The sequence below is a fragment of the Vidua chalybeata genome, chromosome Z (assembly GCF_026979565.1).
Source record: "Vidua chalybeata isolate OUT-0048 chromosome Z, bVidCha1 merged haplotype, whole genome shotgun sequence".
Taxonomy (NCBI): Eukaryota; Metazoa; Chordata; class Aves; order Passeriformes; family Viduidae; genus Vidua; species Vidua chalybeata.
Window position 1 is genome coordinate 56127251 of NC_071570.1, and position 15791 is coordinate 56143041.

General features: G+C 35.6%; 1 protein-coding gene across 4 annotated transcripts in view; it reads right to left on the reverse strand.

The window, feature by feature from the left end:
• Positions 1-15791, reverse strand: part of SRFBP1 (serum response factor binding protein 1) — a 67883-nt gene that overhangs the window by 7600 nt on the left and 44492 nt on the right. For all 4 annotated transcript variants that reach the window (XM_053932234.1, XM_053932236.1, XM_053932237.1 and 1 more), the window contains exon 4: positions 15234-15305. In XM_053932234.1, the coding sequence (XP_053788209.1) occupies positions 15234-15305 (72 nt within the window). The remainder of the gene's footprint in view (positions 1-15233; positions 15306-15791) is intronic.

Consider the following 15791-nt stretch of genomic DNA (forward strand, 5'->3'; position numbering starts at 1 on the left):
AGATTCACAATGCAAGTTTAGAAGCATATTCTGCTGTAAGGACAACTAGAGTTTAACCAGGTCGAGGATGCTACCAAACTGGTAATGCTTTGTGGCTCTGCATCAGTCATTAGTCACTTATTTAAAACAATGACATTCAAATGGAGACATAAGACACCCCACTGGGAAGTAAGCAGTACATGGAAAAAACATGCTTTAGAAACCAACCTTGGAGAATGTTATACAAGTTTCTAAACTATCTAGAAGTGGAGTTTAATTTCATATGTTAACAACACCTTGAATTTAAGAAGGAGGAAAAAAAAAAAAGTCAATACTAACTAGAGAAAGGATAGAAAAGGTAACACCCAATTCTGGGCCAAAGAAGATGTCATTGCAATACCCTTTCTTAGCAGCTTGGGAGAAGACTGCTCTATTAAAAAACAGCAAAAACCAACCAAACAAACAGAAAACCTGTTAATACACACATTCTTTACAAAACTCTAACTAGTTACAGCTGTCCTTCATAACAGCAAACGTGATTAATGTGAAATCACAGGGTGATTGAAGATGCCAAATCATGGCTGCCACCCAAGTCTATACCATGACCTCATACTACTTTGGAACAAGACTTTGAACAAGAAAGAAGTTACTTTCTGACTGTGAAACTTAGCTAGTTCTCTCTCTTGCTTTATGTCTAAGGCATACAGCATGTGATTTGTGGCCTCAGACATGGTGAAGATTTTGGTATGGGAAGCAAGTGTTTAATGGTATCACTCATGGCAGCATTGCTATCTCAGGTCCTGACAGCAAGGGGTTGGTAGTTGATTGTGTCTCACATTAATGATGACAAATGATCACAAATCTGCCAAAACCTCTCACTTTTATAATAATCTACTACTTTGTTTTCACTCAAGCTTTAACTATTTTCAACATAACACCAAAATGATCGTACAGGTGTTATAAAGTAGCAGTTATAAAAGCTTAATAGCATGACAGATGAGAAGTTCTTAAGGAAATCAATTCTTTATGGATCTCAGGAAATTGTCCAAGTTTCAGTAGATTTTTTTTTTAATTGGACAATATACAGTTTTTAAAGTAGGCTGATGAAAAATTTTCATTAGAAGATAAAAAACATGTCTTAACAGATCTAAAACCTTTGCAAAAACTCATCAAGACAATATTCTGTGATAGAACTACAGAATTAAAACTGAACAATTTCTTACAAAACAAATACACAAGAAAACTTGCTTATTATTCTTTTCAATGCTTGCCACAGCTTATATTAATTTACATTGTTTTCTTTTATCATGGTAATTCAAGCATGGAAGTATTTGGATATTTACTTTATCTTGAAAACCATGGTGGGTCAACATCGGCTGGGTGCTAGGTGACCAGTGAGCTGTTTTCATTGCTCCCCTCCTCAGCAGAACAAGGGAGAGAAATACAATGAAAGATTCATGGAAAGATTCATGAGTTGAGATATGGACAGGCAGAGATCACTAACCAAGTACCACAACGGGCAAAACAGACTCAGCTTGGGGAAGTAATAATTTATTGCCCATGATATAAGAATAGGGTAACGAGATCTAAAAATTAAATCTTAAACACCTTCTCTCCACTCCTCCCTTCTTTCCAGGCTCAATTTCACTTGCCATTTTCTCTACCTCCTCCACCCCAGTGGCACAGGGAGATAGGGAATGGGGGGCTTTTCACACATTGTCACTGCTGCACCCTCCTCAGCTCCAGTGCCTGAAGCACCTCCTCCCCTTCTTCTTCATGGCTATTTCTCCCATATATTCTCCTCTCTTCCCTGTTTGCAATTGCTCCTGTGCATTCCCCCCCCCCATTCCTTTTTAACTCTGTTATCCCAGAGGTGCTGCCACCATCACTGAAGGGCTCAGCCTTGGCCAGTGGTGGGTCCGTCCTGGAGCTGGATGGCATTGGCTCCATCAGACACAGGGCAAGCTTCTGGCCCCTTCTCACAGAAGCCAGCCCTATAGCCCACCCATTTACCAGAATCTTGCCATGCAAACCCAGCATAAAACATTATGAAGAGCATTATGAAACTGAAGACATGGTAATATGCACAATTGTTTTGCTCATATGTAAAACTGCACAGAGTAGAAGGCAGAAGTCTTAAAAATCTATCTGAGCTTGGGCTGCCAGCAGCAGCACTGACTCAACTCATCACTGCCTACCACAGACTCTTGAATCCAGCACCAGAGAACAGCATGAGAGTCTTCTAAATACTATCAAGGTACTTACACTTGCTGTAATTTTATTTGAATGTCTGGACCAAATAGATTTGGGACAGACATTCATTTGGTCCAACAGAATGTCTTTTCCCAATAGATTTGTTCACTTCAATTAATTTTTTTCCACATTAAGTTTGTCTTGTCTTGTTTTTTGGTTTGTCTTTTATCAAAAAGAAATCTGATGTATAAACATGTTTCTATCATTCCTCCTCTTCTTTTAAAATAAGATTCCAAATAGTTAATTGATTCAAACAAAAATAGATTATTTGCTGTTATTTACTATGATAAAAAGTACCTACTATCTAAGCATTTTAAGATGTTCACATGTTAATATGAGTATTAATGGGTCAACAGAGTTCCTTTGGACTAACCTGTCACAATTAATTGAGGCAGGCAAAGAAGTGTGAAGTAAATGCTTATTTTTCAGATTCAGAAATGGTCAAAGAAAAGTGTAGTCTTTCATCCCAAACTACCAGAGTGATCTACAGCAGAGCTTGGCATAAACCCCAGACCTGCCCAAGTACAAATTATGTACTTAATCTTCTACACTTCTTTCCTTTTTCTCTTTATGCAAAAAACCAATTCCTATGATTTTTTCAAGAAATAAAAGTCAGAAGAAAAAAGTCAAGATTAAAGTAGGCATGGATTCTTGATTATTTCCTTATGGAGAACAGGGTCAACTCTAGGTGTAAGTAGAAACAGCAAGATTGTGAGAAAATTAAAATGCTTCTAACTCATATTCATTTTTTCCAAGGCTAGTAAGGCTATGTGTCTATAATCATCTCAATTTGGCATCCCACACAAATAATGCTCACATTAAAAAAACAAACAAACAACTTCTTAAGGTTATGAAAGAGTAGATAAAGTGAGCTCTGTGACAACTCCTTCCTGAGTTGTGATGGTCTAATTCTTACTAACACTGAAACCACTGCTAGCGTTTAATAAAACCTAGGAGAATGCTGATTATTTTATGCTGTAGAAAACTGTGGACAAATTCCAAGTGGAAAACAGTTGTGAAGGGAGCACTCCCTAAGTTAGAGTCTAAAAAAATTACATAATTTAAATTGTACATCCAGGACAATCAACTAGGATAAAATTCATGCAGTTCTGACTTATACAAATGTAAAATCAAATACGCAAAGTATAGCAGTATAAAATCTACAAGTTTTTGCTTTTTTAAAATACATAGCTTTCTATAAATACATGCCTTTCATATATTTTGACATTTGAACAATTGAGGCACAGTACTGCTATACAATATGGCACCTTGCCAAAATGCATGAACAATTTTGGGAGAGAGCATAGATGGAACAAAAAAACCCCCACCCAAACCCCACATAAGAAAAACATGCAAACATTCCAACCCAAAAAGGCAAGAGACAATCATACTGAGAGATTAAACTGTAAAGCAAAGTAAAATGAAATAGAGGCCCTGAAAGAAAATATGTACTTCAGGGGGAACAGAAATAAAATACATCTTGGAAACAGGCAGTAGCTGTGAGAAAGAGAAAGTTCTTTGCCACAAAATTCACATAGTCTTAAGAGAAGAAAATGAAATTTGGAGAAAATATCATCAACAAATTACTTGGACACCAACTATGTATCAGATCTGAAACCACAACTGACTTCCACAAAAAAGTGAAGTTGAGATAATTTCTTGTAATTTGCCATCTTGAATGAGGGTCTGAAAAAGTTTATAAAACAGGCAGTTGTTTATTAACTCTGAATAGAGAGTTAAGCTAGATAACATAAAAAAATAAATCTGAAAGAACAATTTTTTTAGAAAAATATTTAAAATTTATTATTTATTTGTTATAGAAAAGAGAGCAGAAACACAAAGGACAGCAACAACACTCAGGCAGTGCTGTAAACACATCAGCAAACAGTTCTCTGACTTCACTTTAACCTGAATGCATCTGAACTCCCATGAGTCAGCTGTGTACCACGTGCTTGTCCAAAGATTGAGTGGAGCTCATGGTAGCAACTAAAATGGTGATACAGGGATGAGCTCTGTATTATTAAAACTGTTATACTGAACCACAAAGTTCAAAATATTCTATCTTGGACGAACCAAAGAAGTTTCAGAACTGAGATATTCATAACTCTCCCTATGACATCAATATGCTGACAAAACTCTGTATCCAACTATAAGGGATGTAATCTTGAGATATCCTTAAAATATTTCACTTTAAAACAGATGCTCAAACCTCAAACCATTCAGATGCAGCCTGATACTGCACTGTAAGTAAAAGCACATATGAACTTAAGTTTATAGCAGAGAAAGTAGACATACTTGAGCTCTTCAAATTTAAAACAAATGTAATGCTTTAAAACTAGCTAACATTTCAAAAACAAGTGCCACTTTAATCAGGTGTGTTTCAGATAATTTATAACATAAAGGAAAAGTTATCCCTGTGGACAAACCTTGTCTTGCTCAGACCTTTCCATTTCCAAGTACTACCACCAGGGAACACACCTATATATGACTAAAGTATTGTCAAGTTAATGTCTTCAGATAAAACTCTCAGGAGAGACGTACTTCTGTTCAAAGCACTGTTGAAGGAACTAAGAGAGAGGGAATTGGAGGTACAGATGACTTAAAAGACTTCACAAGCACTGCACACAAGAACCAGGGTTAGGCCATGTAATAATATGCTACTCAAGACAGCATTTCTTGGCATACCACATGGCAATTTGCGTGCATGATTGAAAACAGATTTTTTTTTTTAATATATATGTCTTTCAAACTTTTTCAGAAAAAGACAATGGAAATACAAGTTCAGTTTACTGAAAAACTATTAAAACATCAGAGATAAACATGCCAGTTCTCTGGCACCAGAATGTAGATTTTCCATCATGAAGTCTATTGACTTAATGCTTTTGAGACCTACTCTAAGATAAATACATGTCAGATACACATGTAATTCCTGGTATTACTTGAGCATATCAGCAGAGAATGGATGTAAAATGGATGGCAATCCTGGGTGTTCACATTTTGTAGCTGGTATTTCACTATATGGTACACAGAACCTTTATGCTTAGAGGCTCTCTGGTATCTTCTAGGCTATTACATTATTATTACTTAACTCTGGCATGCTGTTTCCCTAGTGCAACCACTGAACCACTCCAATCATTTGGCAGTTATTTGAATTTCAAACCCAAGAAAAAACAGATCATCACCACTAGAAATTTAATGTCATTATATTTCCATTAAGTCACTAGTTACCTCCAGTTTCCAATACTTTGTCTTACTTACCAATATTGCCAGAGAGGTGCAATGTGCTGTAAACTTATGCTGTCATTTTACCAAGCTAAAACCTTTTCACATGGATGGTCTTAGCAGCTATGTTCATTGGCATCCCAATACATGAGATTTTTTTTTAAACAGAATTCCAATAATTCAGGAACATCTTCTACAGTTTCAGGCAACTGTGGCTCTAACACTTTTCTTCTAACACTGTTCTCCAGTGTTAACGACAGATTGATGGGCTTCCTAATGAGCTGAAAGAGCCTGCTTAATTTCATAACTTTTGTTTTATATTTTTGATTTTTGTAAGTATCAATTTCTTAGTACTTAGTTGGGCACTTTAAAAACTTACCTGGACAGGAGAAATGGAAAGAAATCAGAATAATGTACTTTATTTTTACATTACGTATATAATGAAAAACTGACAGAGTTTCATTTGTAAAAATAAAAGGAGCATAAGACACCAGCAGCTGGTTTTCATTTTCAGAAATATCACTTTTTTTTTTTGATTTTGCAATGCAATTCTGAGTCACACTACAAAGCAAATATACAGAAAGAGTTTTTCCAGTTAATAATGCACACGGAACTGTTAGTCTTTAACATAAGTAATCACACTTGTTTATATAACATTAAAGACATCTTAACACTTAAAATTCTCTAAGCAAGCAACCAAAATAATGTTTAAACTCATGTAAATTCTACCTTATGTTGTCTTCTTGCACTTTTCTTCTAGATAGGAGTGCATTCACTTGGCACACTATCATAGAGTCCCAACTCTATTGTGCTTCTCAAAGCAAGATCAAGACATAATAAACTATGGCCATTTTCCCCTCCAGGATTCACTGATTTCTCACATTCACAACCACAGAAAAAAAGCCTTCCTGCTGGAAGTTAAATCTCTCAAAACCAGCTACATGAAGCTTGGTTGAAATTGGTCAATGAGTATGAATTCTCAGAGGATTCAGAGATAGATGACAAGACAGAGGAAACATTTTGCTTTGTTATTTGGTTGCACAAATCCATCTCCCTGCCCCTTCATGTGGATCAACTTTACAAACTGATTTCCCTATGTATACATAAAAGATACAATTTAAAGATTCTGTCTTCAGTCTTCAAAATAATTAAGAATAACTGAAAACATTGACTCTTATTAGCTGTCCTAAATCTGTAGCTTTTCTAGCCTCATTGGACATTTTCTGCTCACCATTACCATTCTCACTGGGGCCTGCAGTACTTAACTGGTATCAGACTTTTGTAACTGTTGGAACTTCCATTCAAAACACTTGAGTGCTTTTTTTTTTTTACTGGTAATACCTTTGAGCTGTTAAAAAACAGTGTTTCACAGAAAAGTACCACTCTCATGTGTGTACCTCACACCCCATTATCCCTGTAAAGATGGTAAATGGCATTAAGTATCTTGAAGACATGGTGGCAGGAGGGCATCTTTATTATATGATGATGATACATGTCAGGAATTCTAGTTCCCTGCCATTATTGTTTTCAGTGCAAGGGTTAATAGTGAAGTATTCATAATTTACACTCTTTCCCACTACCTTAGTATTGGAGGTGTCAATCAACTGTCACTGTAGCCAGTCTGATTTACCTTCATTACTTGTTGGATCAAGCTGTTCTGTCCTTGTAAGAGCCATCCTGAAAAGTAGCCACATGGTCCCTGTGTGTCTCATCACTGTTAGTTTGAGGCTCCTCCATGCATATAACCTTCCCTGTGCTTTTAAATATTCCTTTATGTCCTTTAAAATTTTCAGTGCTGAGAGCCCAGTGCAATACTGATTATGCTGCAGGTCATCCTTCATGTCCAGCTTTTCCTGTCTCCAAACATACTACAAATTTCTAAGTGTCTCATTTTCATACCATACACTTATCTAGGCACTGATATACTGCCTCACAGGCATTGTATGTGAGCCTGGGCAATATTCTGAAGAAGGAGATTGTGGCCATCAGTAACTTGACCTTCCTTTATTAAAAAAAAAAAGAACAAACCACCAAAAACAAAAATCCACCAAAACAACAAAAACCAAACCAAACTACACCAAAAGGTTGCCAAATCAACCACAATATCTTGAGAACCTCTTTTAATGCCACTTTTCCTGTATTTTCTTCAAGGAAAGCATAAAAACAAGACTACTTCTAATATTCTCCTCCATTATTCCTGTGGCAACTCATATCCAGATACATACTGATCACTCATCACTCAAATACTCATTTAAAATAGGAATGAAAGTTGTGAGTTGCTTGTCTTTTGTGAGTGCTGTAACATAGAGCTTTCTGTGAGTGAAGAAGTACAGCCATGTGTATGTGCAGCATAATACATCACAACACCACTACCACAGGCATATATGACTCTAACAGCACTGTTCTTCCCATCCCGCTTTTCATCCATCATACCCTCACAAGCATATTCATTTTGTTTGAATTACCTGGAGATCCAAGCCAAGTCTCACTCACAAAAATGTGAACCAACTTCCTCTGAGCTTTACTAAATATGATATGCTTGCCCATATTCTGGTCTGGCATATCAAGTAAGCGAAATGAGCACATTCAAATCAAAGGCAATCACACCACTTCTGAGTCTGGGCCTTGTCTAGGGACAAGACTGTACTTTAACAAACTTGAACTGTTCAGCCAGGCAACAAAATTAAGAAATACAGCCTCACAGGAATGCAAATGAGTGGTAGAAAGATTCTTGGACTAGCAATTCAAAATCTGAAAGGAGACAGCCCTTTTGTGTCAGCGATAAACAATATCTCTGTGAAACACTGCCAAAGTTACTAGCAGTTTATTTCAATACGGAACTTAAAAGAAGACTCCTTCCAGAATGAACAAAATCAAAACTCTGGTTAAACTGAGCTCACTGCACTTGCTACTCTGATGTTGAAGATGATGCTAGCTTTGGTCTAGCCTACCTCCTTGCTCTCAAACAGTGGCACTACAGTGTTTGGTAGCCTAGTTTGAATGTGAAGGGGCAGCTGGAGAAGATGCATAAGGTGGGAGTGACATGGACAGAACCCAGTACAACTCTCTACTCTCCCACTGGAAGCCTGGGGAGGGATTGATACTGGCTAGGCTAGCAAACATATGGAAAATTGCTAAGCAAATTAGCTGGGAAAAAGACTGGATAGAGGTTTGGCAAAAACTGGCCAACTTCACTAACACTGACATAAAATTTCAGTTGCAGCCACAGTAATGGATTCAAGGCTCTAAAATACAGCCTGGTATATATAAAGGCCATACTAAACGGCTTGGAGTTCAACTGATCAAATTTGGAAGATGAGGAACTTTCAGGAAAAGAAAACAAAGAACAATCAGTCAGACAGAGAAAGTATTTACACCTGAATGTGATATTCATCAATGAATGCAAAATTCTTCACTTCATCAGTACTCTTGGAAGACCACAGACATTCCTGTTTAACAGTAACATCTGGTGTTTGACATGGAAAATTCTCAGGAAACTGTGGCTTCATACATTTAGTGTAACTTCCATTCAAACTAAGGAAAAATAATCAGGACAAAAAGAATTAAACTCTGTAACACTGATGACCAGCATAAAGAAAATTATCTTAGTCTGTGACGCAGGAAATTGTAATATTAAATGAAAGCAACATATTTCCAAAAAATATAACATATTGACAGATGCTTTTATTACAGAGAGAAAAGTCTATCTGGCATCTAATATACAAATTAATATCTATTGTTTCATACTGAAATAAGATGGGAAGGTAACATTTTAACATGTAGGAAAATAAATTGACTATTATTATTTTATTATTTTCAGCATAAACACATTGTTGGAGAATAGAAATATCCATGTACCTAGTAAGGCAATACATTCCTTCTGGAGCAAAAGGAAATAAGATAACAATGTTTCCAATACTTAATACCTATAGAGAAGGGGGCAGGGAGTGAGATGGAGATTATCTATTAAATCCGAGTAAGTTATTAAATCATCAGTGTGTAACAATCAAAATTTAAATAAAAAGGAGAATCAAGTTTTTCATGGGTTCCCCTTAAAGCACTAGCCATTTGTCCCCACATAGCCAAAATCAAACCCCAAAATTGCAACGTATTAATGATAAGCATATTATACAACACTTATGGACTATCACATCAGTATTACAAAGAAAATTGATTCATAAAATAATGAATGGTCTCCATGGTTTATGTACTGCAAACAAAATATGTACTGCAAACAAAAGAAACAATGTTAAAAATCCATGTACATAAGAATCTACTATTAACGGCACTAACAACAGAAACAATAGTTTTACATCACTAATAACATCTAGACTAATCAGTATGTTTGTGTTGTGAGTAGAATTCTTCAGGAGGGCTGGGGGGGAAGAGTAAGAAGGAAGTTGTGGAAAAATCCTTGAAACACTAAATGAAAGACAGCAACTATTCTGTGTCTGATCCAAAGCCTTTGAAGCTAACAGCAAGTCTCCAATTAAAATGGAGGAAGACCTTTTTAGGGGCTCGTTTTATGATTTAGTACATTTCCTTAGATTAAATCTACAGTAAATGCAGAGGGGTTTGTTTAGATATTTTCAACTAGGAAGTACATTTTTAAAATAAATGAAGGTAAAGATCACAAACATACATTTAGGATTATCAGATGAAAGAGAAACCTTTATATTTTTCAAAATTAGGAAGGACAGATATGACTATTCCTCTATAGATGTTGATGTGTTTAATTAAAAATTCTACTTGATTCAGAAACTACATCTTTCTTATCCTGCCACAAAGTTCAAAAGTATAAGGAGTATTAAATTTGAAATTTCCTTAATAACTAAGTGTATTTAGTATAACAATGTCTCGTGTATTCCTTCAGCAAGAATGATGTCTTGTATCCATCTAGTGAGTTATTCTGGGATACCTGGTGCTCCAATTAATTACTCATTATTAATTAAAGCCTCAAAACTAGCAGCCTGTCATAAACTGCCTTTCACATATTCTTGACGTGGAAAATATTTTCAATATAAATCTAAAAAGAACAAAACTAGTATTAGGACTACTCCACCCTTGCTCTTTTCTTCTTTACTTATGACAGAGTGGACTTATGACAGAGAGGCTGTGAATTGATAGACTAATCTCAAGCCATCACCTGAATAATTTAATATGGAGATGAATCTGACAAATGCTATTTTGATAATAGCATTTAAAACACTTTTAAAAGAAATAAATACATATTTAGCCCAATAACTTTGTCATTCTTCTTCCTGTCTGTCCTGAGCAGAAACACCTTTCTAACCTCTTTCTCATGTCCTTTTTGCCCAAGGACTGAACTTCCTTAGCCCCACACCAGAGATTGACTGAATTCAAGGAGAAGTCTGGGAGATGAAACAGAAATGTTCTTCTAAAATGTGAATAAGTTGAAGTCCTGTTTGATAAATCACAGAAAATCCTTTCACATTACTGTTAGTATTTTGGTTGGTTCCCCCATCCCAAGTTTATTTAAGCTGTATAGGTAAAGTGCCAGAGATACTAAATTCACTCACCCCACAACTTCTAACTGTAATGTATTTTTGGGCATCTGTTAAAATTACTGGCACCAGAAACCACACAGCACTAATGTCAACCCTCCAAAATCATGTTAAGCTGAGCTGTCCTCATCAGGCAGCTTAGATTTTAAATGACCAAACTCATACTGTGTACTCAGTTGCTCAGTTAAATCCTGGCATGTCTCCCTATGGCTTTTCATGAGCTGCCTGAGATCCTATTTCTAAAGCCTTTGAATTCCTTTTAAATTCCAAACAAGAAAAAGTTGGTTCCTGTACATGAAGCAATCCAAAACAAGCTTGCCAGACCTTAAATTAGGGGAAAAAACAAAAGTGCTTCAAAAAGCTACTTATGGCTTACATTTCTGGCCTGCAAATTTTTTTTTTTTTTTTAACATATTTAGGAACTGTGGTGGGCTTTTCAAAAATCTTGAGATTCAGAGGAATGTGGCCCAAAAAAGCTCTGAGGATCATAATATACTCAGGATTTGCTGTGCAGAATCCTCTTTGCAGACAAGCATCTGCATGATTCAAACACAACAGGATTTGAACAATGGGTGGAAATACAAGACTTAATAGGAAAAGGTGGCATTCTTCTCAAAGATCACAGATTGAAGATCAGTGTAAAAGAAGGGAATATTATGCTCCTAAGGTTATGTTAAGATTGCATCTGGAAGCAAAATATATAGGTGGTATTTATCATCTGTGAATGCTTGTTCTGGAAGTCAGAAGCACATGCTCAATCCAATCTCTGATCATAATGCATATTGGTACTCTATTCTTCACTCAAAGGAAAATAAAACAGTTAATTTCTGTTTCAACCCTGCTCCTCAAATCAGACAGTTGCTGAATTTTGAAACACATAGAATTTATTCTTTAGAAAAAATAAGAAGTATTTTGACTTAAGGCAAGATGACATACCACTGCTTGTAAGCACAGTTCCATTATGCTGCAATTTTGTCATTCTCAAGTGTTTAAAACACAGGGATTTCTTCCTTATGTGCTATACACCAAAGACTTACTGGAAGAAAAGCTAAATGAGATGCTACAGTAAGTTAGTCAACATCTTCTAGCAAAGGCAACAAAACCAACTGTGGTTATGACAAATGTGTTTGCAGGTGGACCAAATGTCCTCTTTTCCTGAGGAAACAGCCCAGATATAATTTTGTAATACTGGAAAAACATGAATTCATATTAACTTATTTATCCTGCCTATCTCCACCTATCTGAATTACCCTAAATCTCTGTTAGCAACAAGTTGAAGATAACAGTTAAAACTTTGCCAGTGTTCAGTTCAGTTTTCTGCTTTTAATGAACAGCATTATTAGGATTAGCTTCCAATTTATTTCCTGGAGCACAACACTGATGAATCAAGCTTCCTATATACTGCAGGAATATATGCTGTGTGCAACAGTTCAAAATGCCATCACAGCTGCAAATGTGAGTTTAAAATATGAGCTCTATGACATGTTTTTCTAATTTCACTAATGTCTGTCAAATATATTTGTGGCAGAAAATGCACAATTTGGAACAAAAACTGCACAAGGACTTGGAGAAAACCTACAAAATACAGGTTCTGTTCTTCAACAGCTGTAAATAGAACCAACAATATAAAGCCTAGTCAAAGTAGCATGGTAACATTTATTGCAATTTTTACAATAGGATTTATCACCTGTTGGTAACAATGGTACTAGCTGCAGCAGTATTCAAATGGATTGAAAATACTTCAGCAGACATACACAAAGAATTGTTCACCAGCTGCTTCTTGTAATGCTTTTATAAAAAGTCTTGCGTTATGGGGCTGGTGACTCTTGCCAACACCCCCTGCAACTAGACCAATCTGATCTGCTTATTATCAATACAGCCATATGGAAATCTAAATCACAGTAACTCCCAGTAAACTGCCACCTGCTAAACACTTAGCACAATTTTATTGTACTTGACGGAAATATATGCTAACTCCTTCTGAACAGAAAAGTATGCTTAACTTATTCTGAAAAAGGCTGGGAAACAGTAATGGAACATAAAAGCTCAGTGAGCAGAAGCAATTAAAAAAGTATCTTGACTACATGACCCCTATGCAAAACTAATATTCAGCATTCCACAGTGAATTAAAAGCAGATTGCCTTTTGTCAATGAAAACAAACCTATTCTGAAAATGAAAACAGCCACAGGATGTTTTCCTTCAAATATTTTGAAACTTAAGCTAATGAAAAGGTAAACAGTGTGGTCTGTATTTCATGAAACTACAGAATATTGGTAGATAGAAAATCAAGATTTTTTTAAATTGTATGTTTAATGACTAACTGTGGGAAAATAAGAAACAAAATATTGAAGAATTAACTTCTGTTTAAGCACAGAAGGCATGCCTTCTTTAGATGGGGACATGCTATGGCCTACCAAAGCAAGCAGTGAAGTTATGATACATATTGTACATATTCTTCTACTGCAGTGTGGTTAAAACCCTCTATGGATTTAAAAAAGCATCAGCATCCATCCATCAGCTTGATCTGAAATATATGTTCCATCCACTAAAAACTGTGCGATTAACAGACTTCTATTTCCTGGAAAAACAGGACCACCAGCAGAAAGGAACAGAAACAACAGATCAAACTCCATGCATTATATGTTTTCAAGAATTAAAGCTAAAATAAAGTCTATTTTAAGACTTTAAGTAAATATGAGAAGCACATCATCGGTCATGACTATGAATATATAAAAAATAAAGGGGTGAAAGTAAGATTAATTAAATTCCTTCAGCATTCTTTTCAATAAAATTGCCACCTTAGAAAATAAAATTCCAACTGTAAACCTACAGACTCCTTTAAAAATAGCATCCATAATTTCATTTTGGTGCTCCTTCACTTTATGAAATCAGCATAAGCCTGATGAATTTGAAATCTTGGCAGAAGAATCTCCTATGGTTAAGTGACAAAATGTCACTGAATTTAGCATCCCTCTTCAAGAATGAAATCCCTCTCCATGTGTCCTCACGCACTCAAAATCTTCATGTCTGCCCCATTTCTGTATCACAGTAACCAGTTTCTGACTGCTTCATCTTCACACTGGAAAATCCTGGTCAAATAAATTTAGAAGAAGAATGCTTTTTAGCTTCATGTCAGTCTATCTGTGACCTTTTCCTTACTCTCTTCTATCATTAAGAGAAGGAAAAGCAATTAGGATGCTTCTACCCAAACACTTCTCCAGAAATACCAAATTCCTATGGTATTTTCCTATTAACTTGAGTCTGCAGACATAAAACATTGAAAAACTTGCTGCACACTATGCTAATAACTGAACTACATCACACATGACTGTAATATGTAACAGCAAAGTTATATCACAAACTAATGATGCCATTACAGGAGTAAATGACCCAATATCTACATTAAAACTTACCCTGTATACAACAAACATTTCAAGTTTCAGCCTTCCTCAGTGGATCACCCATAGGAATTAAGGATAAAGTGAAAAAAACCCAAGAAACTTTGTGCATTGACATTTTTAAAATCAGAATTGCTTTCTGGCATCAAAAATGTAACATGCTTTTTGAAATAGGAGTACTCTCAGCCTCAGCTGCTTATTTCAGTGAGTGTCTTCGCACCTCTATGTCTTCATTTAATCTCTGAAGATTAAATCTTTAATCTCTGTTTACAGACATCACTAGTTAGGCTGTTAATATTTGATACTGTTCTATCAGCAGGCTTCAAGAGAAACATTACACTGAAATGAATGAATCACAGGGGTGAAAGGGGTAGAATTCCACCTTTATTTCCAGCTAATATTTGTCCTGTTTTGTTTACACATGGAAACTTCTCTCTACATTTAAAAGTACTGAGAACCTTTTTCCAATTATTGCTGAAAACTTACTTAGATTATTTATACTAATTGAAAATTAATTTATACTAATTAAATTTATACTATATCATGTATATATACTATATAAACAAGACAAATATAAATATAAAGACTAAGAAATCACTACTGTGCTTCCTGGTATTCTGTGCTAATTACTATGTACTAGCCCACCTGATTAATGACAATTAACACTAGATAGCTATTCATTTTTCTGTAGACATGTCCCAGTGGATAAACCTCCTCAGAAAAGGAAGCTCTACAATGAAGATACAACACAACGAACAGAACACACTGTGTCAAATCCATGTACTTGCACCCACACATGCACCTTTTCACACTCAGAGAAGCAGGGTAAGGAAAACAGAAACCAGCAAGTCTTACCTTTTTGCAGACACTTTCAAAATTAACTTCTGTCTTAAGAGCAAGTCTGGTAACTTCATCTGGTTTTATTTCCTGTAGATGAAAGATAAGTTTATTCTTGTTATGATCAGACTGTATGAAGTCTTTCTAAGGTTCACCTTCCTTATAAACATTCTAATCATGGCACCTCCCTAATCTCTTAAAGGAAGAAAACCAGTTTGTTATATGGTGAATTTTTTGGTGTGTATGTAAACACTTCATTCATACTGACCGACCTTTTTAAAACACTACTTTATACCTAATCTGACTGTATATACTAGTGCTGAAGGCAACAGGGATTTTTCAACAGCAAAGTATGCAGAATGGGTGGTTTTATTTGCAGAAATATTTCAATTGTCTATATTTTTGTACTACAAATAAACTTTGGAAGGCCTTAAATTCCCAACTTATCTTCTGATGAAGTTACATCTTATCAATGTACATGAATATATAAGTTAAAGAAGAAGCTGATGAGAGAAGCTGAGATGAAAAAGATACTATATTGTTTCTAAAGAGACTGACTAACATGCAGTTTGCATT